The sequence below is a fragment of the Heteronotia binoei genome, chromosome 7 (genome assembly GCF_032191835.1).
Source record: "Heteronotia binoei isolate CCM8104 ecotype False Entrance Well chromosome 7, APGP_CSIRO_Hbin_v1, whole genome shotgun sequence".
Lineage (NCBI taxonomy): Eukaryota > Metazoa > Chordata > Lepidosauria > Squamata > Gekkonidae > Heteronotia > Heteronotia binoei.
The window spans coordinates 103,052,995-103,077,947 of record NC_083229.1 but is presented as its reverse complement, the minus strand read 5'-3'; the positions used below and the strand labels follow the sequence as shown (position 1 = coordinate 103,077,947).

Sequence of the window (24,953 nt, the reverse complement as noted above, 5' to 3'; positions counted from 1 at the left end):
CCCCAGTGTGTGTATATATATATGTGTGTGTGTGTGTGTGTGTATAATTTTTTTTGGCCACTGTGTGACACAGAGTGTTGGACTGGATGGGCCATTGGCCTGATCCATCATGGCTTCTCTTATGTTCTTATAAGGTCAGTTTTGCCAAATAAGATTAAATTAAATTAGAAATGTCCAATGCCCCTTCTGAATTGTACCATTCTGTCTACTAAAAAATTTCACATGTGTTTCCAGTGTGATGGGGGGGAGGTGTTGTAAGCAGGGTGTGGAGGCAGCATTATGTCCTGATGTTAATGCCCATATAGAGTATGTTGTCTATCTGAAAAAGACATTATATCTCATGCAAAATGAACACTACTGTAAGCGATGTTATGAATGTATAACATTTAATGACTGGTGCTTGGACTACCTTTACCTTTTTTTATTTCTAATTCCAGGGTTTTTTAAAATTTCCCATTTTAAATTAACACTACTTGGTGTTGGCAGAACTAATCACTGAAGTTTCCACTCCCTAAAAATATAGACAACCCTGAAACCCTGTCAGGAATCAAAAAGTAGTCTCCGTTTAAATATTAGGTCTACATTTCATTCTGGTGTTAAGGCAAATTTATCAATCAGTCCCACCAATTAAATCCCTTTAATAGCTGCAGCATTTCACTTTCACTACAGTAATTTCCCTAAATTCTCTTTTAAGTTGGTGGGGAGACTGACTTGCAGCTTTCAACTTGGCCCTCTGTTTTCATTCATCTAGCAAACAGTATCTAAAGATACCAGGAATACACAGAATTCTCCTTTTATATTGTTTAAAAGTGAGAAAAGAAGAAAGCAAGATTGTCCACTGCCAGAGCACGAAGCGGGTGAGATGTTAACAGGGTGGGGTTAGCTGCAGCCCTTGTTGGGGGTTGCTGGCACTAGCAGGCTCTGCCCCTTCTCTCCCGGCAACAACAGCTGGAAACCTAGGAGCTCTGGGCGTGTCTCTGACTTGGCCGCCTTCTGAAAACCCTCCCGTCTCTTTATCACTCCGCGGTTAGCAGCCATAACAGTCTTTCTGCCCAGTTGCCACTAAAAGCGTTGGTCTCTGAACTTTGCCCGGTGTGGGCGCTTTGTCTGAAGCACCATGGACAGCAACCCTCTGGCGCACCTCGACGCTGCTGATTTCCTGCGCATCTGGCAGCACTTCGATGCCGACGGTGAGCTTGCCCCATCCCCTCCGCGATTGGAAAGTGGTTCGTGCTAAGTGCGTATGTGAGAACCTGATAAGTTAATGTCTGTTCAAGATAGTTTTCGCAGTTCTAGTTCGTAAGGAAGTTTTGTAGTTTTGTCTAACTTAATCTGATCCTCTTCTGCCAATATCATCCTTTATGGCTGGTTCCTTGCCTATTTCTGAGTTTTGTCTAGAACTATCACAAGCTACAAGTCCTGCATTTCATGGCCTTTTTGCCTGTGGTTACTCATAATGTGCTCATCTCTGACGGTCTGTGTGCTGTTCATGCATATGAAAAAGTGAGCTCCAGGACTTGCACAGAAACTTACCATCCAGAAGCCTTATGGAGTCAAAAGATTCAAAAAACGTTTTCCCCTGCCTGGACAATGCATTATATAAGCAGCATCTCAACTCCCACCTACACTCATTTGTGTTTCTATGATCTGTGTGGAAGTGTGTAGCACTAGTTTGGGCATGGGGGGGGGCGGGAACTAGGTATCTTGGCTGCTTGAAAATATTTTCAATGCCAGCCTAAGCAGAGTTACGCCCTTCATAATCTACTGTAGTCATTGGGCTTAGAAGAGTGCAATTCTTCTTAAGACTGCACTGCAAATTGGTTTAAAAAATTATTTTACTACTTTATATTACATATTAATTTATGAGCCATCTGTCTGTCTGTCTGTCTCTCCCTATGAATTAAATATTAGCATCATGCTACTTTAAAGATATGTTTAAAGGTTGTTGTTGTTGTATTGATGAAGGTAATAGCTTTATAGACTAACAGTGCAATCCTAGAAAAACTTTCCTGGGAGGAAGATCGATTAAATAACTTGAGTAGACCTGTTTTGGATTACTCTCCAATGAACATAAATGACGTGTCCCTGCTATAAAGCAATTTACAGTGCAACAGTGCAATCTTAAGTGAAGTTACACCCTTTTCAGCCATTACTGTCACAGAAGGGCCTAACGATGTTGACTATCACTCTCAGTTTTAAAACATCTTAATATATTGTCTCCAATCATAATTGTTTACAGCACCAACAGTGAACCTGCTCCTAGATTTTAATTAGAGCTCCTTAGTCTAATTTTAAATCTACATTTAATTACCTGATTAACTGAGGATGAATTAAACTGAGGCTTTCAATCCTCTTCACTAACATTAGTATGATATACCTGAAGCCGCCGTGAACTTTTTGGGCCGGTTGCAGAATAGGCAGCTGGGAGCTTTTACCCTTGTTTACCATTTTTTGTGTCAATGACCTGGACATAGACAAACATCCAGTTGAAATACAAGCTTCTTCAAAAGAAGTCTGGAGTGCAAATATTTTCCAAAGTTTGTCTCATCTACTCATATAATTTTAAGACAATTAAATAATTCCATATTTTAAAAGTTTTTAAAAAATATTTATTTATTCAATATATGCACCTCCCCCACCCCCAAGGCAGGCTCAGGCAGCTTACAAGAACTAGCATAGTTCACCATAAAACAATTTAAAACAGTAAAAACATTATAGGCAAAAAGCCTACAAGCATTGCTCAGATTTACTCATTTGGTGATTAAGGAATTAATAGATTTATAAAACATCCACCCTATGTGTCATTTGTATTTACAGTCTATTTGTTCACATAGAATTATTTCAAGTAAATGTAATATATATTCCTTTATTTTAGGCAATGGTTACATAGAAGGGAAGGAGCTTGATAACTTTTTTCGTCATCTGCTAAAGGCTATGGACCCTGGGGTAAGTATTGAATTACGAAACAAAGTTTGAGTGACACCTTTAAGACCAACTTTGTATTCCAACACAGTTAGTGTTAAAGGTGCCACTGGACTCAAACTTTGTTCTATTGCTTCAGAACAACATGGCTACCGATCTGAAGCTATTGAATAATGATGATGATCATGACTGAAGGTCCTCCACCATGGATAAGGGCCTTTACAGATGCCCACTGAAGTCTTCCTTTAACACATCCTCAGCTCTGCATGTACATGATGATGTCACTGGCAGTGTTTAAGCAGCATCAAACACTTGTCAGGGATGCTCTAGGCTGATCCTGCATTGAACAGGGAGTTGGATTAGATGGCCTGTATGGCTTCTTCCAACTCTGTGATTCTATGATTCTTCTATTCTACAATCCCTCAACAACCCAAAATCTTGGGCTGTCACTGCAAAGCCATTTCAGAAAGGTTGAAATTCAGATGCTCAGCTGTTTCTGAGTGGAAGTGGGAAGGGCTGGAGTCCATCTTCCCATTCCACTGCTTAAAAAAAAAGGCTTATCAGAAAGACAGCAACCTTTCTGAAATATGCTCCTTGGGTACAGCCCTAGCTGCCCTATGCATATTGCTCTGTATCAAGGTGAGACTATTCATATCTTGTCACTCTGGCTACCTGTTTCCTTAGTTGTTGTTCACAGGTGCAACAACCTGATTAAAATATTCCCCCAGCTTGTGCTCTGAGGCCTCCTTTCACCACCAACTCCTTTTGTTCCAGCAAACTGACACAGCCATGTTTGCTTAGATTAATAGTGATAAAGCAAAACGCTTTAATACATGTCGCTTTGGAAAGGAACAGGAAGAGAAGCAGGTGGTTTGGCTTATTTGAAACAGTGCAGATTAATTTTGTAGATGCAATATTTGGGCTTCCAAAATTGATTAACATGGGGCTTCTTTGCTAGAATTAATTTCACTTGTTTATGAAAATGGATCTATTTCGAAACAGGCTAGCCTGAAACCCATGCTTCACTACGGCATTGAACTACCTTTAATTTTTTTGTTCGTTTGTTTTAGGTAGGAAGGGTGTTTTGGTTTTGGAAGATTTAGAAACTCAATTGCCATACTGACTGTTACGAAAAATGCCTCTTCTTGTTTAGAGCTGACTTCCCCTTTTGGTCTGCACAACAACCCTGTGTGGTAGGTTAGGTTGAAAGACTGTGAGTAGTCTGAACTCACAGTGTGGACCAAAGCAGGAGGCAAGCAACCTCATCAGGGTATAATGACACAGAGTCCAGCCTGCAAAGCAGCCATTTTCTCCAGGGGAGGTGATCTCTGCCATCTGGAAAGCAGTTGTAATTCTGAGTGATCTCCAGCCCTCACCTGGAGAGTGGCAATAATGATTCCCAGGAGGAAGTGGCTGGTTTGGAGGGTGGAGTCTATGTCATTGTACCTGTCTGGGGTCCCACCCCTACTCAAACCCCACCCTCTCCATGGTCCACTCCTCAAATCTACAGAATTTGTCCTACATAAAGTTGGCAACCCTATGTTCTTCCCAGCAGCAGCAGTAAAAGTGTTATTACACAGGTCCAGGGTTTTGGGCTGGGCATTAATGAGTCAGTCAGGACACCTATTCAGCTATCTGCAGTCTCTTAACTGATTTTTACCTCAGAACACAGAGCAGCACAGCTGAGCAATCAGAGGGGGGTGGTGCTTCAACTGTCTGCAGTCTCCATTAATTGATTGCCACTTCAGAACACAGAGCTCCACACCTGAGGGGGGTGGAAGCAGCCAGCAGGCTTTACCCCATTGGGAAGACACATTTTACCTCTTTTCATTCACGGGGGGGGGGGGGGTCAAATTTCTAAAAATTCCTTCTTGGGGGGCATTGATGTCATGGAAGGAAAGCACTCCCCAAATTTTGGATTTGTAGGTTCAGAGGTTTGGGCTGGGTGTTGATGACCTGCCAGGACACTTGTTTTTATATCTATAGATGTAAGGCTAAGTGAAGAGTTAACTATGTGGTCAATTATTTGCATGTCTTTAGTTCAGTTCTGTTTCATTTCACTGGATATATTGCCCTTTTATTTTTAGCTATTCAGGACAGTTTATACAAAAAAGACACAGCCCAAACTTGGTGCTATTCTTTCTAAGTGTTTTTCTAATTGCCAACGTAGACACCACAAAAATAATCTCCATTACTTTGTCAAAAGTGAATTGTGTGGACACCACCATGATTTGAATTGGGTCCGCAAGGGGAAAGAAGGAACTCAACTCTTTAAATCCTACTCAGTTTTCTAATGGGGAAATGGGCTTTTATTTGGCTTTTAATGAGGGGAGAATACAGGTTTTATAAGGACATGTCTGCTTCCCCTTTAAAACCACTAATAATAGTGTAGGGAGCCTGATTTCAATCAGCTAAATTAAGCCAGGGAATATGGGCTAAGTTATTTCCTCTCTCTACATGCCTTATTATGGCTGGTTGCACAAATCACTTATTACACAACATGACCATAGCTAGCACAGGAATGGAACAATCAGTCACAGAGATCTTTGGACTTGGTTCTGAGAGGGTTGCACGTGGTGGCCTCCCTGAGGCCCAGCTGGCCGGCAAGGATCACAGGGCCTGGTTGGCTTGCGAGGATCGCTGCAGGACCTGGAAAAGTCACTGTCACAGATCAGGTAAGTCTCCCCCTCATTTCTTTATTTTCCTTTCTTTCTATTTCTCCCCCCCCCCCATTTCTTTGTTTCTTTTAATTCCCCCTTCCCCCCTTTCTTTATTTCTTCCCCTCTTTATTTTCCTTTATTACCCTTTCTTTCTCTCATCTGTCTTTCCCTTTCTTTGCATTTCTTCCCCACATTTCTTCATTTCCCTTTATTCTCCTTTCTGTCCCCATTTCTTTCTTGCCCTTTCTTCCCCCTTTGTTCCCCTAATTTTTTATTTCCCTTTCTTTTTCATTTCTCTATTTCTTTATTTTCCTTTATTATTCTTTCTTCCCCCCATTTCATTTTCCTTTCTTCCCCCCATTTTTTCTTTCTCCTTCCTTCCTTCCTTCCTTCCTCTCTCTCCCTCCCTCCCTCCCTCCCTCCCCACTTGGCTTCAAATAGAAAAACAATTATTTGCATTAATTCTGCCAGCCTGAATTGTTCTCGCTCAGTGGAGCACTGTTTTTAAGTTGATAATTTTGTATGGCCTGCAAATGATGTTATAAATATTCAAATGGCCATTGGCAGAAAAAAGGTTCCCCAATCCTGTTTTAAGGCACTATGCACTAAGGATTAAAGAGCACCTCTAGCCATATATATCTCTTGGCTACATAAGAAAGCAAAAGAAAAGGCTTTCCTACAAAGGCTTGGTGATGAGATTAGCTTCCATGGGGAGGAAGAAGCCCCAAATAATTCATTCAGATCCTCATTCCCCATTCAAAATAGCCAAACAGCTTCACTTGGACAACTTTATCTCTTGGAATGAGACAGTAAGTGACTATCCTAGTTTTGCCTCCCCAAATAAACATGCAGCTCTGGAGACAGATTCAAATACCCAGGTAATTCAAGAAAACTCTCCTCTCAGTGTCTCTGACCTTCTACAAAAGATAATCCTAGAAACCCACAAAGAAAGCCACTGGGGACTAGAAGATTTATGGAGTTTTCTAAACAATTACCTATTAGATTTTATTGGGGATTATTGCCTCCTTACTAGCCAAACAGTTAAAGCCATCTTTCAGCAGTGCCATAAACTGGAATTATAACAAGAGACTCTAACCGCTAACTCCAACCAAAATCCAAATCCTCCCTCCTCTCCAAAATTGTATCAGTTGCACGAGAATATGGTTCAATAATAATTAAAAAAAAAATCTAACGTACATACTCAGTCCAGACCAGCAAAATATTAACAATTACTTGAGGGGTGACAGGAAAGGGGGTGGATTTCTGGTGTCTCACATCATCTGCTAAGAAATCAAATTGCTCTGTTTATAGCAGACAATCATGTAAACAGAGGACACTGGGTAACCAAGGAAACACTTTTGAATTCTCTGAACAAGCTGCTTATTTTGAGAAAACTGAATGAAAACTGAAAATGTCACCTAAGAATGCTCCTGAAGTTTAGCAGGCCTGCGATTCTAACCTTGCTTCTAAAAATGCAAAAATTATTGGATACATTTATAATCTCCCCTAGCAGAGTTTTTTTTTCTTCTGAGGATAAACACGTAACCCCCCTCTTTCTTCTCAAGCAACAGACACCAGTGTCTCCTGTTGCTCTTAATTATGCCGCCCCCGTGTGTGCCAGTAAAACAACTCATACTGCAAGCAGAGTGAGTCTTGGTCCAAAGCCAACTGTTATGTACAAGAAAACTCATTCATTGAAACACAGAGTGAAACACAGGCCTTCAATCCCCCTACACTTTATTTGTAGGAGAGTATAAAGATACAGAGTCCATTTTACTTGATGTAAAGAGATCCCTAAGAAATCTGTGATCTAGAGCTGCTCTGTTAATTGCCACCAGAGGAAGGGCCCAGGGAAAGTCTTCCATCAAGACAAAGCTGAACTCCAAAGAGAAAAACCAGAAACTCCCTTAATAAACCTTGACTTAAATAGCTGGTGCAGAACGCGTCGGCCAGGCTACTGTTAGGGCTCTCGAAATGGGAGCACATACGGCCGGGGCTGCGCGGACTGCACTGGCTACCAATTATCTACCGAGTCCAGTACAAAGTGTTGGTTATCACCTTTAAAGCCCTATATGGCCGAGGACCAGCCTACCTAAGGGACCGTCTCTCCCCATATGAACCCCAGAGGGCACTGAGGTCAGTGGGTAAAAACAAAATGACCATCCCTGGGCCGAGAGAGGTCAAACTCCAACATACTAGAGTACGGGCCTTTTCAGCGGCTGCACCGGCATTGTGGAACCAGCTTCCGGAGGAGGTGCGGGCCCTGCGGGACCTCGGCCAGTTCCGCAGGGCCTGCAAGACCGCCCTTTTTAGGCAAGCTTATAACGACACTGACTGCTGAGTTGCCTGGTGTAAGAACCGCCATCTATAAGACTACCTAAACTGGCAGAACCAGCGCCATAACAGCTCAATCGCTGCCAGATACACTCATATATATCTAGGCTAACGAAAATCATGTATTTTAACTTAACTGACTGGTTTTTATGCTTAATTTTAATTGTTAAATTTAAAGTTTTATCATTTATGTTAATGTCTAAGTTGTTGTTAGCCGCCCTGAGCCGCCTAGGCGGGGAGGGCGGGATAGAAATAAAAGTTATTATTATTATTATTATTAAATACAAGTCATGCAAATCTCCAAAATGCCTCCAAACTAAACCTTGAAAGACCAGATACTGTAATGGACCCCTGTGAAAGTAACTCTCGGTTTAGCCAAGTATGCTGCATCCAGAGTGAAGTACAATCTATGGGCCCTGCTTCCCTTGCATCTCTAACAGCCCAGGAGTTGGGTACTTTGCAGCAGTCCTTTTTAGATCCTTCCAACCTACCAATCCTTAACAAACCTATTCCTTGGGCAGAAAGTTTCCAAACTACCACAAAGGGTGAAATTTGCATTCATAGAGATATGCAGACTGCAATATTATTTTTTGGCCCAACATGATATAATCTGTCTTCAAAAAAATTGAGTCAAAGACCTGCTGCCTGTAGATGGATTCATATCAGTCAACCTTTCAGCCACTCCAGGGGAAAGGAAAGGAAGGCCAAAGAAGGTTTGGCTCTTCTTATAGCTATAAGACTACAGGCAAAACAGTCACCCCCCTGATATCTTGTGAACACTGGGCCCAAGCCTGCATGGCCCAACTGAGGAAACAAACCCTCCTAGTTTTAAATTTCTACCTTCTATCCTATGACAACAGACAAATGGGTACATGAAATTTGGACAAAGTTTGAGCTGCATCTACACTTGTTGATGTCCTCTTTTAATGTGATTTCAAGAGATTTCAATGCCACACTTGAACACCCATATGAATTACTATATAACTACTTCAATTATGTATTGGCGATTAAAGATTCCTCAGCCTCCCCGCTAGAACCCTTAAGGATGGCAAGTTAAACTGGAAAGGTTACTGCTTACTATAGCTTGCATCTGGACTAAATCTTTCCATTCTTAATGGGGCTACTCAAGGAGACATCCCTGGGGAGTATACATATTGGTCATCACTCAATAACTAGGGATCTCAACAACTGCAATTTACCAGCATGTGATTCTGATCAATTCAATGGTGATCTAGAACCCACTAAGCTACAGAAGGCTAGTTTGGTCAGAAAAAGTAGTTCAGTGCCAAAAATACTTCAGACAAAAGATCTCAGCTCCAAAACACTGTGATCTCAGCCAATGTTACAAACACAGTGATCTCACCAACAACTTAGTCATGGCTATACACAAATCCTTCTAAGAAAACCTCACAGCCTCAATAGCCAGCCATTAAGGAAAAGTGAATGGAAAACCTGGTTTGATGCAGACTGCTGCGCAGTGAAAAACAACTTAATGATCAAATTCCAGCAGCACAGGCAAAGTAATGCATCCACAATTCCCCAAGAGATTAAAATCTTAAAGCAGTGCTACAAAAACCTTTTAATGTAGAAAAAAACAAAAGCACAAAGGGACTCCTGGACCCAGATGATTCAAGCCTCCAAATCAAATAACCCTGCAACCTTTTGACAATTAATTAGGGCTAAGCTCCATATAGAATCTATAAACATGTTGCAATATCTCTCCCACCTTTGGGAATCTCATTTCCAAAGCTTTTTTTGAGCAGGAATGCACCGGGACACAGTTCCGGCTGGCTTGGCATTAGGGGGTGTGGCCTAATGAGTTCCTGCTGGACTTGTTCTGCAAAAAAGCTCTGTGTGAAACAATGGTGACTTTGGGGTGTATGGCCTAGTATGCAAATTAGTTCCTGGTGAGCTTTTTTTGTATTTCCATGTTCTTTACTCATCCAAAACAGATCCAAATGCATGCCTAGAGATCCAATTACAATACCTTCCAACATGGCCACTGTAATGGTTGATGAAATAAAGAAATTAATAAATCAAGATCTGACAAGGCTCTTGGAAATGATATCACCAGAGAAGATTAAGTAAAATATCAACTGGTGGGCCCCAATACTCACTGCATTTTTTACTCAAATCAACAAGTTGGCCATATCCCTGTAGACTGGGGCCTTGCAATTTTGCCAGCTACCAACTAAGCAGTCTCCTTAGCCATTAGTAAACAGTAGTCATTAGTAAATTAGTAAACAGAAAATAAATGAGCATATAGACAATGGTGACCCAGTAGACAGACCGCTTGGACTTTCAAAAGGCTTTTGATAAGATTCCTCACCAAAGACTCCGGAGTAAACTTAGGAATCATGGAATAAGAGAACAGCTTCTCTTATGAATGAAAACTTGGTTAAATGACAGATTCACATGGGGTAGCCAGGTTCATCTGAAGCTATAGAACAAAGTTTGAGTCCAGTGGCACCTTTAAGACCCACAAAGTTTAATTCATGTGCATGTACATTTCATCAGACGACAGAAAGCAAAAAGTAGGAATCAGTGCAAAAGGCATGTTAGAGATTGTTAGGAAAAGGACTGAGAATAAAACAGCCAATATTGTAATGCCTCTGTATAGATCCAGGGCCAGCACGTGGGAGTAGGCAAGGTCAGCGGCTGCCTAGGGCACCACCTTACCATGGGGGCAAGCGCCCCGTCCCCGCTCGCACCAACCCTCCCCACCCACATTCTCACCACTTAAGATACTGAAGAGGGAGAGGGCTGGGCCGAGCATTCTTGCTTGGCCCACCCTGTGCCCAGACCCAGTCCCAGAGCCAACAGTCCCCGTAGCTAACAGTCACAGCAAACAAAATGATTATGGGGTTTGAGCACTTTCCTTATAAGGCAAGGCTGGAGTCTGGGACTTTTCAATTTTTTTACTTGGTAACCAGAACAAAATGGCCCTTGCTAGAACTGTGTGCGTCTTTAACAAAAGGATTACTCTTGCTGCTAGTCTTACACATAAATACACAGAGCAGAATATATCACACCTGAGGAACTGATTCTCAGGCTTTTGCTTTTTATGTTGCAGAACGTCATAACAGAAGAAAAAGTCCGGATGGTTAAAGAACAGTATATGTCAGCTTTTGATGTGACTGCAGATGGACGCTTACAGATACAAGAGGTACCTTTTATTTCAAAATCTTAGAAAAATGTATAACAAGAGTACAGAGCAACGATAACTATATTATAAAGAACCACTCTTAGAATCCTGTAGAATTAAATCTTTGCCCAAATATAATTTGAACTGAAGCAACCTGTTGTAGATTCTGTAGCTGCTTCTGTTTGGCACTGAATAAGACCCTACCTGATTTAATCTAAGAAAGATTAAAGAAAGATTGAGGAGGCTGATGAGATTGCAGAAATATAATTGATGCTTTTGTATTTTAGCTTGCCAGTATGCTTTTGCCAGAGGATGAGAACTTTCTGCTGCTTTTCCGACGAGAAACACCCTTGGGCAATAGTGTAGAGTTCATTCGCGTGGGTATAAACTCCTTCTGCATGTTGATGTTTCTAAGTGCTATTAGATTTTTATTAAATTAATTAGACTTTTTCTTATAGTTGGCTGTACTCAAACTAGGAGCTCCGTGGTGCAGAGTGGTAAAGCTGCAGTACTCTCTGCTCATGACCTGAGTTCGATCCTGGCTGAAGCTGGGTTCAGGTAGCCGGCTCAAGGTTGACTCAGCCTTCCATCCGAGGTCAATAAAATGAGTACTCAGCTTGTTGGGGGGGAAATTAGAAATGTAGAAGTGTAGATGACTGGGGAAGGCAATGGCAAACCACCCCATAAAATGTCTGTCGTGAAAATATCATGATGTGATGTCACCCCAGAAATGCCTGGTGCTTGCACAGGAGACCACCTTTACCTTTACCTTACGTCCATCCCAGTCATGAATTATTGTGTGAAGTCAGGTAAGCCAGGGAGTCTGATTGTTAGAACTCATGAAGAAGCTAGATGAGAAGAGAGGAGCCCCTACACCCAGCACTTGCTTCCTTGTAGCCCCTTCTCCCAAATACTATCATGCTAAGCTCAGTCCTCCATGCTTCACCTGCCCATTTCTGCATATTATGCTTCAATTAAAGGGACAGGACACCCCCCCCCCCCAGGCCAGTTAGCAACTCTGCTTTCCAGTTATAAGGAATCAAACACCTGCAAGCACAGGTTGCAGCGAAGGAATAGACTAGAGAAGATGGAGCATCCTTCATCCCTGTGCCTCCTCCTGCTTCTTTAGAAATTAGACCCTCATCCAGGCATTTCATAAATGAATGGACAGACTCAGATTTTTAACACAGAGATCTGTTACTATCTCATTTACCATCAGTGTATACTCACTGTGAACATATTTCCTGTGGAAGAGGCAACATGCCTTCTGTTTCCACAGATGGTCTCTGGAGAATTACTCTGCAGCTCCTTATGCTGCATATCAGACTCTAGAATTCCAGCTTTCACTTTATATTAAAAAGGCCATAGTTAAGTACTGTGTAGCGCTGCGTTTCAAACTTTGGAAAGAAAACTGTCAGTCTAAATGTCACAGAGGATTGAACATGTCAAGTCATAATAAAATAATTTCTCTCTGGTTCTTCTTGCCAGAATAATCACTAGCTTGGATCTATCTAGTATTTTGGGGAGGTAGGGCAAACTAAGTTAGCACTGTTTCATTTTGCCTTTATTATTGCACTGTGTTACTACTACCATCAGAGGTACTACAGTACCAGTACAATTATTGATCAAAATATGTATTCTCATGGGAAGAAGATGGAATAACAACAGAATTGGTTGACTTTTTAATGATGCTAAATATTTTACAGACATCTCGTCCTCTACATTTGGCATCACTGTGCCCATCTTTATCCAAGTCCGTACCCATTGCACTTGAATATGGTCCTGCTAAAGTTGCAGTATCCCAATCACCAGGGCTTGTTTTGTAGCAGGAACTCCTTTGCATATTAGGCCACCCACCCCAGTTGTAGCCAATCCTCCTAGAGCTTGCAGGGCTCTTAGTACAGGGCCTACTGTAAACTCCAGGATGATTGGCTATATCAGGGGTATGTGGCCTAATATGCAAAGGAGTTCCTGCTACAAAAGAAAGCTCTGCCAATCACTGTGAAGGAGCTACACAACAGTAGGACATGAAACATTCATAAGAAGTACAACAATATTTTCATGCCTGATTTTGAGAAGTAGGCTTCATTCTTCATTAAATGAAGAAATTGAGGAAATGGATATGAAACTAACAGTGACATCCTGAGTTGTACCTTTCTAAATCCATTGAGAGCAACAGGCTTAGAAGGCTCTGCTCGGTATTGCACCATTGAAATCAGAAACAACACTTCTGTTTGTATAGGATATGGTATAGGATACAGTGCATGACATGAAAACTGCTCTTCCACCCAAATAAATGCCACTGTGCCAAATGAAGGATGCTACTGGATCCTCCCCTCTTCTTTCCAAGTCATTATAAAAGCTGGAAGGGTAGACTGAAGCTACTTGAAAATCTGGAGCACTGACTAAGACCATGAAATGGATCCTTTATAAACACTGTTTGTTGGTTCCACACATTGTTTTCTGTCGGTATAAGATGCTTTTGTCATCAGATTTGTCACTGAATTTCCACTTCTGAGAGCAAACTATTTCCTACCAACTTAGCTGTTGGGGGGGGGGGGTTTCTAGAATGTCATTTTGGGACATGCTGTGGGTTGGAACAGGAGTGGAATGAAGGGGAAAGTTCAATTTTATTAGCAATCCTATGCCTACTAACTCGAAAGTGATTTCCATTGAATAAAATGTGACTTCTTATGAGGAAAAGTGTAGTAATGAGCTTGAAATTTAGATCCGTTTAATGCCTGAGGAACGTTTCCACTGACTTTAATAGCACAGTAGAGCATTCCCATAGTTATAAAAATTAGATGAACAATATGGTATCCATATATGCCAAAGGCTCATAGATCAAGAAGCTAGTCACAAGCTTGACTGAAAGTTAAGCACAGTTAATTACTTAATTGCAAAACTCATAGCTTTATGTTCTGGTGAGGGGCCTGAAGTTAAAATCTCCAAGTGTAACTTCTATGGATGGATCAAGATACAAAGATTGCTTTTCACTTCCTTTGGCACAGCAGTTCCTCCTTGTAGGCGCTACAGGTGACCTGTTTTTCTTGTGTCCACTCAAGAGCATAGCTGCTGTCATGGTAGTAGGGGCTTCAGAAGTATGCCCATCCATGCTGGCTCTTTTGTTTGTTGCTTAAAATATAATTAAGCTTAGACTATAACTATTTTATTGGCAGCTGTATTCATTCTTTAGAATGAATTAGTCAGATTGTCATATTGTTTGACATAAATCTTGTGCACAGATTTGTCATATTGTTTGACATAAATCTGAAGAACATATTTCTTGTTCTGTTGTGAACAGCCCTGAACTTCTATGGAAAGTTAGCCTAAACATCTTTTCATCAAAAATGGTAAATAATCCACTATCCCAACCATCAGTTTCACTGAAACATTAATTTTATACAATGCAATTGTACAAATGTATACAATTAATTTTGTGCAATATATTTGTACCATCTTGGTCCCCAAATACAGTTTAAGGCATTTTGCTTGGAGGATGAAGCAAGAGGCAAGGAAATGAAGCATCTTAGACATTTGTTTTGGTTCTGTTATTTACCAAGCACATAACCAATCAGAATTAACAGCTCTGGCAATTACATGGCCAGATTAACAATTCAATGGCTGCCAAACTGATTAGGCACTTCTTCTAGATGAAATATAGCAGTGAGGCAAAGATTATTTCTGGACTACTTCATCCCATTCGGATAATGCCTTTAACAGGCCTTTCAACTGCAATCAAAAATATTGCCAATGAATTGTGTCACTATTGTGTCAGTATTTTTTTAACATTCTGTCACCAATGAAATGAGCTACATTGTAGACAGTGGCATATTAATCAAGGTCCAAAAAACAAACTAAAGATTATAAACCTTAGAGCAAGCAAGTCAGCATTCCTCCATGCTTTGTATTTTGAAAATGCTCTGCTCCAAAGCTCCACATCCATCTCCTAAACCACAAACACATCAGAGTTCAAAAGAACACAGCATAATGGAAGAGTCGCCTCTGTCTGATACTTCAGCCCTTGTCTTCATCTATGTCTCTGTGACAAAAAGCTCTGTACAACCAACTCACCATACTTCAGTTGCGTCCCATTATCTCAGCTTCCCTGAAATATGCTTGTAGCCCAATACTTGCTTCAGAAATCCAATATTTAAATGTTCAGCAAATAGATAAGGGGTTGTCTTTAATCTTTAAATGTATTTGTAATGGTACCATCTTTAATGTGTTTTTCTTTCAGATTTGGCGTCAATACGATGCTGATCGAAGTGGCTTTATTTCTGCTGCTGAGCTCCAAGTAAGTTATCTAGATTCCTCTTATACCTGATCCTCTGAATACCTGAGGGATTTCTTGAATGGCTTCTAGTGGATTCATCAGATCCTCCCAATGTTCATGTATTTTTTTTTTACTTCAGGATGAAGTATATCACTACATCACATCTTTTTCACCCCATTTCTCTCCCGGTGAGAAAGCCCTACCAGTGTCCCAAACCACTGGTAAACTGAGCAGGGCAAAGACCTGAAGTCGAGGCCAAGAGGCTGCCTTCCAAAGCAGGCAACCTGGCCTCCCTACAAGGCATCCTCTTGGTAATGAGGTCGAAGTTCAAAAGTTATTTAACCAAAGGGATCTTTTCTCTCTATGTCCTCATTCTTGTTTTTCAATTACACAACAAACAACAGGACCTGTCCATGAAGCCTAGACCTTTCCATTTAGTTTCATTTAAGTTTTTTTTTAAAACTTTGCATATATTAATATTTATTTAGGATATTAACAGAGAAGACAGAACAGTGGTTTGAACAACATTTACTACATTTGTAAATAAATAAATGTGGCTTCAAATGCATGATCCAAGTGTAATACAGAAGGTAAGAGACTGAGCTACACAAATCAGATTCACTTTGCCCTGAACTCATGGGGTGCATTCACACTACACTAAATAATGCATTTTTACACTGTGTAAGAATTCAAAAATCTAGTTACAAAACACACTATTTAGTGTACTGTGAATGCACCCACTGACTCTTAGCTCCAAATCCTTATCTATAGTGTGGGGGGAAATTATTATCTGAAGGACCTATTTGTATTACTAGTTTGAAGGAACCATTGTATTACAGCTATATCATTTTATTTGGTTCACTTTGAACACTCTAAATGATGATCCAAAGTTTATTTGAGATCCGGTTTATTATGGAATACATCAATGCAGGTTTGCAGGACTGCATGCTAAATTTTCCCTAACCATCAATAGAGATGAAGCACATATCATAAACAATAAGTACATACGAACAAGTAGCATTTCACACCTTGGGCTCATTCTAAACACATTTGGAACATTCGAGTCCTGTCTTGCTTTTTTGAAAAGATTTCTAATATGACAATCCAATATCCTTCCCTCTGTCTACAGAACTTTCTGCAAGATCTTTTTCGTCAACATGGAAAAAATGTTTCTAAGGCTAAATTGCAGGAATATACTGATGCCATGGTAAGCCAGAAGCATCTATTATTTGCATACTTTAATAATTCCTAGGAATTCTTCACAACCTGGAAGACTGTCTAGATAAGCTTAGAAAATAAGGCGTGAATGCTTAGAAAATTTTAAAGTGGCCTACTAGACAGGAAACAGGGATTCAGAACCTTACTCTACCCATCAGTACCACACAAGTAGAATGAACCCCTTTCCCTCCACCTCATATTCCCTCATACAGAGCATAGCTCAAAAAATATGAGGTACTGAAACACTCAGAATATTTTTAAACATATGAATATATTACAAATTTTAAAACTACCTATTTTTATCGGCATGAGCATTCTAACATAACTGAAAAATGTCCTTGCAAAGCAAACCTTTTGCCAGATGTTCAGAAGAGCTGCCAACTACAGATTGGGAAATTTTGGGAGGTTTGAAGGATGTAGCCTGGACTGGGAACAGACCTCAGTAGGGTATAATGACATAGACTCCACCCACCAAAGCAGCCATTTTCTCCAGAGTAACTGATCTCTGTAATCTGGAGGTCAATTATAGTTCCATGACATTTCCTGACAACCCAGGATTATAAAATGAGATTGCTAAAATGTTTTTTTCCCCCATATGTGTATCATAAAGAAAAGAAGATGGGCTGCTCTGAGCTCTAACTTCCAAATGGGAGGCTGGCGTTCTCGCAGAATTAACATTGATCTGCAGGTGTTATCCCAGAGGCAATGGTAGCTTCAAGGGCAGACTTGATAGCCTCATAACCTCCAAATTCTGCCTTCCCCAAGAACTGCCCCTAAATCTCTAGGCATAATCTAAACTGGATTCAGCAACGCTATCTAAATTTCCCAAGGTCAGTTTCAGTGGCAGGAGAATGGTTTCTTTCTTTCTTTCTTTCTTTCTTTCTTTCTTTCTTTCTTTCTTTCTTTCTTTCTTTCTTTCTTTCTTTCTTTCTTTCTTTCTTTCTTTCTTCCTTTTTTCCTTTTTTCCTTTTTTCCTTTCTTTCTTTTTCTGTGCCTATCTGGAAGATTCAGAGTAAAATTTGTAATGTATAAAAACAAAGCACTAGATGAATTTATTTCCATCTTTTGCTCATCGCTAATTCCTGAAATGCTGACTGCCAATGGCATGTTGCTACAAAGCACTCAAATTCTTTGGTAGGAAGTTTATCTGAACAGCAACATTCCCTTGTGTGCATAATTTCTTTACATTAATGTGTCACAAAGTTTTCCACTTTTTGCCTTTTAGATGAAGATCTTTGACAAAAATAAAGATGGGAAACTGGACCTGAATGATCTAGCAAGGTAGATTTGAATGGTACTGGCAAGGAAGTTAAAAAAGAATGACCTTGTTGAATCTGTTGGCTCCTTACAGAAAGGGGTAGGGCAAACATGTGCAACTGATGCTGTTGTTAAGTCTCCATGCTGTGAAAAAATGTCTTTTGAATTTCTGCTTGTACTGCAGTGCTAAAGGTGCACTGCAAACCTTTAGCTGAAAAGAGGTAGCACTCTTTTTAATATCATTTTTAGAAGTGCCCACCTACTTTCTGTGATTTCTATGAACACTGCCTGCCATTTGACTTTTTCCTTTTAGGATCCTGGCTCTTCAAGAGAATTTTCTCCTTCAATTTAAAATGGATGTAAGTAGTGGTAGTTTTCAGTGCGTTTAGTTACTCTCTCTCTCTCTTTGCTTAAGACAGTTTTTGTTTGGTCTCTTTAAATCCTATTTTCCTTTCCATTCAGGCTTGTAGTACAGAAGAAAGGAAGAGAGATTTTGAGAAAATCTTTTCTCACTATGATGTTGTAAGTTTGTTTGTGTTTTGGTAATCAAGGGACACATCAAATCTTATAGCCTAACTATAGAATAATGTGCCAGGACCTTGCCACTGGTGTGTTTTCACTTCTCACCGCACTGCAAACAGCGATGACAATTTGCCACTGTCCCAGTAGTTCCATAGTAATATCCACTGTTGAAGACATATTGGTGTTTGTCCCATACTCCTAACATAATATGGCTGCATCCTGTAAGGGAATGTATATAATGTTCTGAGGGTGGGAATAGGCAGGGCTTTTGAGTCTCCTGATAATCTTCCAGTCTTAATTGTGCAGGGCCATTATCCAGCAGAGGGCCCACCACAAATGGGTGATTCTTAGCTGTGGTCCATTCACTGCCACCCAGTGATGGAGATCATCTCGGAGGCCCCTGCAATGTCACATGGTTCTCTGGGACAATCACCAATGTGATTGAAGGGTGCCAGGGTATTGCGGTGAGTCATACTGGCACAAGAGAATCATAATCCACTCCTCCTCCTAGAAGTCTCTATGAGTAAATGGAAGATCATCTCAAAAGTTGTGGTGATATTACAGAGCAGGAGTGGTCAAATTTGCTTAATGTAAGAGCCACATAGAATAGACATCAGATGTTTGAGAGCCAGAAGACACGAGTGTCAGATGTTTGAGCGAAGGAAGGAAGGGAGGGAGGGAGGGAGGGAGGGAAATAGAGGGGGAAGGAGGATGGAAGAAGAGATGGAAAGAAAGTAACTTTAACTTTAAATGCCTTCTCCTAGCCACCAGCTGACTTGGCTTGGATAAGTGATTTAAAGAGCCAAATGCCTTCTCCAAGCCAGCTGCCAGGGTGGGGAGGGGCTTGAGAGCTACACAATATGTGTGAAAGAACCAGATGTGGCTCCTGAGCCACAATTTGGCCACCCCTCTTACAGAGACCTCTGAGCACGTTCCCATTTCCTGGTAGAAAGAGGCTGAAGAATGTAGAGCAGTGACTCTATGGACAGAAGTCAGAAAGGGATTCTCTCTGTGGCCTCCTTCACATCACTCAGATCCATTCCAAGCATCAAGTAACATAATTTGCTGTTAGCATGACTAGGCTACTAATTGGTTAACTACAAACAATGCTTGATTGTCATCTAGGAGTCAGGGCTGATGCGTGGGAGTAGGTGGGGTAGGTGGCTGCCTAGGGTGCTACCATCCCTGGGGGCACCACCAGGTGCCTCCTTACTCCCCTACACTCTTCAGAGGCTTCCTTGGAAGCCTCTGAAGAGTGTGGCCTTTTAGCGGGGTGCCGCTAAAACACTGCATCGGAGAGCATGGTGTTTTAATGGAGCCATCCACTTTTTGGGTTGAAAGCGGCCAAGCAGCACCTTTCCATGAAGGTGCTGCTCAGCTGCTTTCAACCCGAAAGCAGCTGGGTGCCGCTAAAATGCCTCACTCTTTGGAGGCTTTGAAGGAAAGCCTCTGAAGAGCGAGGTCGCCCTGCATGATGACATCACTGGAGTGGGGGGGAGGCACGGCGCAGGGGTCTACCTGGAGCGGCAGAACCCCTAGCGCCAGGAGTATTGCTGTCATCACAAAGCAAACGTTGCCCAAAAAAGGACCAAAATTTCCCCCTACTTCTTGAGTGTATAAGAACACAGGACAATGGAGAAGAAAGGGGAATAGGGATTGGGGTATTAGCAAATTACTACTGAATGTGGAGCCACACAGCAGCAGTGCCTTCCAGAGGCACTGATGCCCTCTCCTGGGCTGCATTCGATGTGTAGATACATCCTCCACCATCTGAGTACACATGATATTACAATATCCGTGAATCTCTAGCATAGCATGCTGCTGGGAGATCCCCAAGTACATGCATGAGAACAGATGTGCAGCCCTCACACAATCATCTTTCTAACAATTGAACTACCTCTGAAAGCCATCTTCCACGACCAAGTGGTGTAAATACCATGACAGAGTTTCCAGGAAGACAAGGAATATGGACTTACTTTCCTTTTTATATATATAAGGAGGCATATAGACAAATAACATGATTTCAGAGGTCAAAAATAATGCCAGAAAGAGCGAAGGCAGAAAACTATTCTTTGATCTATAGATTCATTTTTATTCCACAAATGTTTATGGATTTTTTTATATATATTTTCCAGAGTAAGACAGGAGCACTTGAAGGCCCTGAAGTGGATGGGTTTGTTAAAGACATGATGGAACTCGTCAAGGTGACTTCCTAATGGTTTATGTGTTCTGTAGTTTTGTGGCTTATTTCAACAGTTTAAAAGCTTAAGTTATGAGAGCGCAGAGCTTAATGGACTCCAGTTCTTTTATGGAGCAATAAAGAATGGGGAAATGACACTCCCTGTTGACTGTGTACCTGGATAAAGAGAAGATACCAATAAATTATATTTAGCTTTCTGTACGTGCCACATGACTCTGGTCAGGCCTAATTCAGGCTCAGGCATGCACTCAAGAAGCCACAAGTATCTAGTTAGCATTCCTATAGCAGAGCATTTATCTCCTAGCAAGAAGTATACTTCAATGTTTTTCATCCATTTTGGGTGTAGTACACAAGGATCTTTCTATTACAACCTTTGCATCTGTAAAATTAACTAAAGAGAACAAAGTTTATACCCAGAATTAAACTGTGTTGGCCTTAAAGGTGCCACTGGACTCAGACGTCATTCTGCTGCTTCAGTCCCACACACCTACCCACCTGAATTAACTAAAAAGGGGGGGGGGGAGAATGCCATCCGTTGATTCTCTGTAGATAAGTAAATTAGAACAATGACTTAACCCAAAGGTGAGATGGTTTCACAATATAAAACTAGTAATTAGTGCAGGTACATATCTACAGGTTTTTACAATCGGTTTTCAACATCAGCTACCTGCCTCACTTGGACATTCTTGGTTATCTAATTAACATAAGTTCAAATATCATACAAATTGATTTATATTCAGTTATATTCTTAAAGTATATAAACATTATGTTAGTTCATTCTGGTTATTTTTATCATAACTAAGACCAGGGCTTTTTTTGTAGCAGGAACTCCTTTGCAACCCCCTGATGCAGCCAATCCTCCTGGAGCTTACAGTAGGCCCTGTACCAAGAGCTCTGTAAACTCTTGGAGGATTGGCTACATCAGGGGTACGTGATCTGATAGGCACAGGAGTTCCTGCTACAAAAAAAGCCCTGACAAAGACAAAATATAATTACAAGTTTCTTTTATATATGATTTTTCCGTCAGCTCTACATCAGCATACCCCTCTCTTTGAACAGTATCTTCACTATTTAGTTGGATATTCTTCCCATTCTAGGCCCAGACGCATCTATTGATATCATATCATTTTGAATCTGCTAAAGGCCATATTCGTGTGTTGCTCCTTTATTTTTTGCCCCTCTCCAAGGTTATTCTGTTCTGTGTTTATGGTCTCTCCGTTTGGCATGGTTAACCGGGAGACCAGGCCAGCTCTGTTTCTAGCCTACAACTGGAACAGCTCAGCTGTGTACAAGGTGGCTCTGAATGCACTTATTTATTCATTAACTATTTATAGTCCAGATGGATAGCTGTGTTGATCTGAAGCAGAAATTTGAGTCCAGTGGCACCTTTAAGACTAACCAAGTTTTATCCAAGGTATAAGCTTTTGTGTGCATGCACACTTCTTCAGATACAATGAAATGGAAATTACCAGTACATACATATAGATATAGGGTGAACAGCAAATTAGCAGACAACATGAAGGGCAGATGTATCCTTAATTGTGGAACGCTGTGAGTAATTAACTGAAACCATGCCATCCCTCTCCTCTCAAGGATGGAGGTGACCTAAGTGGGGTGGCTGGCTGTGTAGAGTTATCTCCCCTGTCCCCAGACCAGAGAAATATATTCTAATCTACCATTCCAAATTACATTATATTCTATTATTCATTACATTACAATCTACTATTCTAATTATTATTGCAAATAAGAAATAAAATAAAGAGGGTGTATGGCCTTTCTGGGAGATTGCTAAGAATACAGATGTAAGGGTTGAATGCAGTTAGCATCTGTAGTGAGATAAGAACCAATATCACTGTTAAATTCTGGGGATTCCATTGTTCTGACAGATTGTGTGTAATATGGAGCATTCTCCATCATAGAAAAGAATGGGAAGCCACTAACACAGGCAGAGCTCTGGTCATATTGTATTTCTTTCTGCAGTCTGCACCATAATTGACTCCCTTTGTAAAACTGAAACATAACCATGTGACTAGTTAATATAATCATGAAATGCGTTGTATCTCCTTTCATCTGTATCTCATCTGTATCTCCTTTCCAGTATTGAGACTTACTGCTCATTTATACCATAATCTCCCACTTACTCTCTTCATTGCACTTCTGTCTTTATGGAATTCTCGTTAATGCGTGATGTTTACAAAATTTCCACCAAATCAGATTCTTCATCTGCTAAATGTAGCTCTCATTATCTCCCTGTAGCCTAGCATTAGTGGCACGGACCTGGATAAGTTGCGCCAGATACTGCTTCGCCACTGCGATGCCAACAAGGATGGGAAGATTCAAAAATCTGAACTTGCCTTGTGTCTGGGAATTAAAATGACCCCATAGACCTCAATTAGCTTTCCCTATGGTTTGCTACTTTTGTCCTTTGCAAACCTGCTGATGCTGGTAGAATATCTTCAGTGCTGTGTTTATCATCTGTGTTATATTACTGAACCTGGAAGATAAGGGCAAATCACTGCTGAGATGAATATTGAATTGTAAGGATGCAGCCAAACAGAAAGCGTGTTATGAGCTTTGTTCCTTGAGCTCTTTGTTCCATGCTGTTCCAAATGAGATATTATCCATGGGATTTCAGATGCCTTTTGTAAGCATGCTCATATTCTCAAGCCTGCCACTTTGTCAGGATATGCATTCTTTACCAGTACTGGTGCTACAGAACATTGAATTTTATTGTGTTCAGAGATCTAAACTAAAACTGAAGTCTCCCTCCCTTTTCCTCCTCAGTGCTTTATGTCTGTGACAGCTACTTGTTATATGAGATTTGATGTATTTTTAAAAAGGCACATGAGTGCTATGATATCAGTTGCGGATCGGTGTATTTAGGAATAAAAGCGGCCATTTAGAAGACAAAACATAGCTTGCATTATTTCTGAGACTCACCGGTAATACTCCACACACTATTTGTGCTATACTTTGGTCAGGACTTTTTCTGAGCAGGAACGTAGTTGGTATCAGGGTGTGTGGCCTAATATGCAAATGAATTCCTGCTGGTTTTTTTCTACAAAAAAAGCCCTGACTTTGGTTATTGTCTTTCACTCTTTCATGGAACTCTTTTATCAAATGACCGATGAGCTAATTGGTGGAAATAGCAGTGATTTGCTGATCAGAAGCACCTTTTCTCAAGCCTCTTTCCTTGGCAAGCGGTCTCCTGATCTTGAACTCCTGAGCTCTCTGTTTTCGCACCAGCTGCCCCGGAGCTGCAAGTGCCACTTTTCCGCAGCAAGCAAGATCATCTTACAAGCGGTTTCTGCTTGCCGCAAAAGGGCTCTCCACCTGGAACAAGCCCTAGTGTGAAATCCGTCTCAGTACCATTACGTTCTAATTTTTTCATTGTGGCACAGCTACGTTTCACCTTTACTGCACAAAATATTTCAACCATAGTCTGACCTGAAGCCAGAGCTCCAGTTTTCTCTGTCCTCACAAACCTTGGCAGATCCACATGTCTCCAGCTAGCATATGTAAGTGGAGAGGGCTGTAAAAGGCTGGGGGCAGGGGGTGGACCATGCTCTCACCTTTTCCTTGCTGCAATAACCAGACTGAGGCTACCAGCTGCAGTCAGAGCAGTATTTAATTCACAGGCCAACTCAGTTTACAGAAAGAACCAGCCCAAAACATAACAGCCTGTTCAGTTTTGTCTCCTTGGCCTACCCTTTGCCTCTCTGCAAGCCTCTTTTATTTGCTAGCTGTACCTCCTGGTCAAAATTGCCCTCTCTTGTAAAAACCTTGCCGGAGCTTCTGAGAGGGTGGGGTTCCTTCCCCCCCCCCACACACACACACCTGAGAATCCTCACCATCTTCAGTATAACTGATTGCCTGGCTGCCTGTTAGCATCAATATACTCCAGAGTCTGGGTTATCCGTTCAGGTATGACTCACCATAGTTTTGGCATTGGATTGTCAGTCATACAATGACTCTGTATAGGGTGGTGTAGTGGTTAAAAAGCTGTGGACTCTAATCTGGACAACTGAATTTGATTCCCCATTCTTCCTCCACATGCAGCCAGCTGGGTGACCTTGGGTCAGTCACAGTTCTCTCAGAGCTGTTCTCTCAAAAGCAGTTCTTGGAAAGCTCTCTCAGCCCCACCTGTCACAGGGTGTCTGTTGTGGGGGGAAGAAGGGAAGAATTATAAGCCGCTTTGAGATGCCTTCAGGTAATGAAGGGAGGGGTATAAAACTAACCTCCTCTTCTCCTCCTCTCTGTATTTGCTCCATATATTTTTCTTATTGCTCAATATGTTTTTCCAATATTTGGAGAAAATGTCTTTACTGGTTTATTTCACTACGGCTTCTTGTATTTTATTCATGTGCTGTATAATAGAGTGGATATTTTAACACATTATGAGCAGGGTGTTGTGATAAT

At 41.1% G+C, this 24,953-nt stretch overlaps 1 protein-coding gene across 1 annotated transcript; it reads left to right on the top strand.

Annotated features, from left to right (window-relative positions):
* The first annotated feature begins 1,031 nt into the window (after positions 1-1,031).
* Positions 1,032-23,446, top strand: SCGN (secretagogin, EF-hand calcium binding protein). Its single transcript, XM_060242989.1, has 11 exons — positions 1,032-1,190; positions 2,876-2,946; positions 10,990-11,082; positions 11,349-11,438; positions 15,302-15,358; positions 16,467-16,544; positions 17,781-17,836; positions 18,126-18,171; positions 18,275-18,334; positions 20,470-20,538; positions 22,791-23,446. Exons 1-11 carry the CDS (start codon positions 1,118-1,120, stop codon positions 22,917-22,919), a joined length of 822 nt encoding a protein of 273 aa, XP_060098972.1. The 5' UTR covers positions 1,032-1,117; the 3' UTR covers positions 22,920-23,446.
* Positions 23,447-24,953: the final 1,507 nt, after the last annotated feature.

Excerpts from the sequence above, each read along its gene's own strand:
- SCGN (XM_060242989.1), top strand. The coding sequence starts at position 1,118 with ATGGACAGCAACCCTCTGGCGCACCTCGACGCTGCTGATTTCCTGCGC. Across the intron at positions 11,083-11,348 it reads GACGCTTACAGATACAAGAG|CTTGCCAGTATGCTTTTGCC; the intron begins GTACCTTTTATT and ends TTTGTATTTTAG. Across the intron at positions 18,335-20,469 it reads TCTTTTCTCACTATGATGTT|AGTAAGACAGGAGCACTTGA; the intron begins GTAAGTTTGTTT and ends TATATTTTCCAG.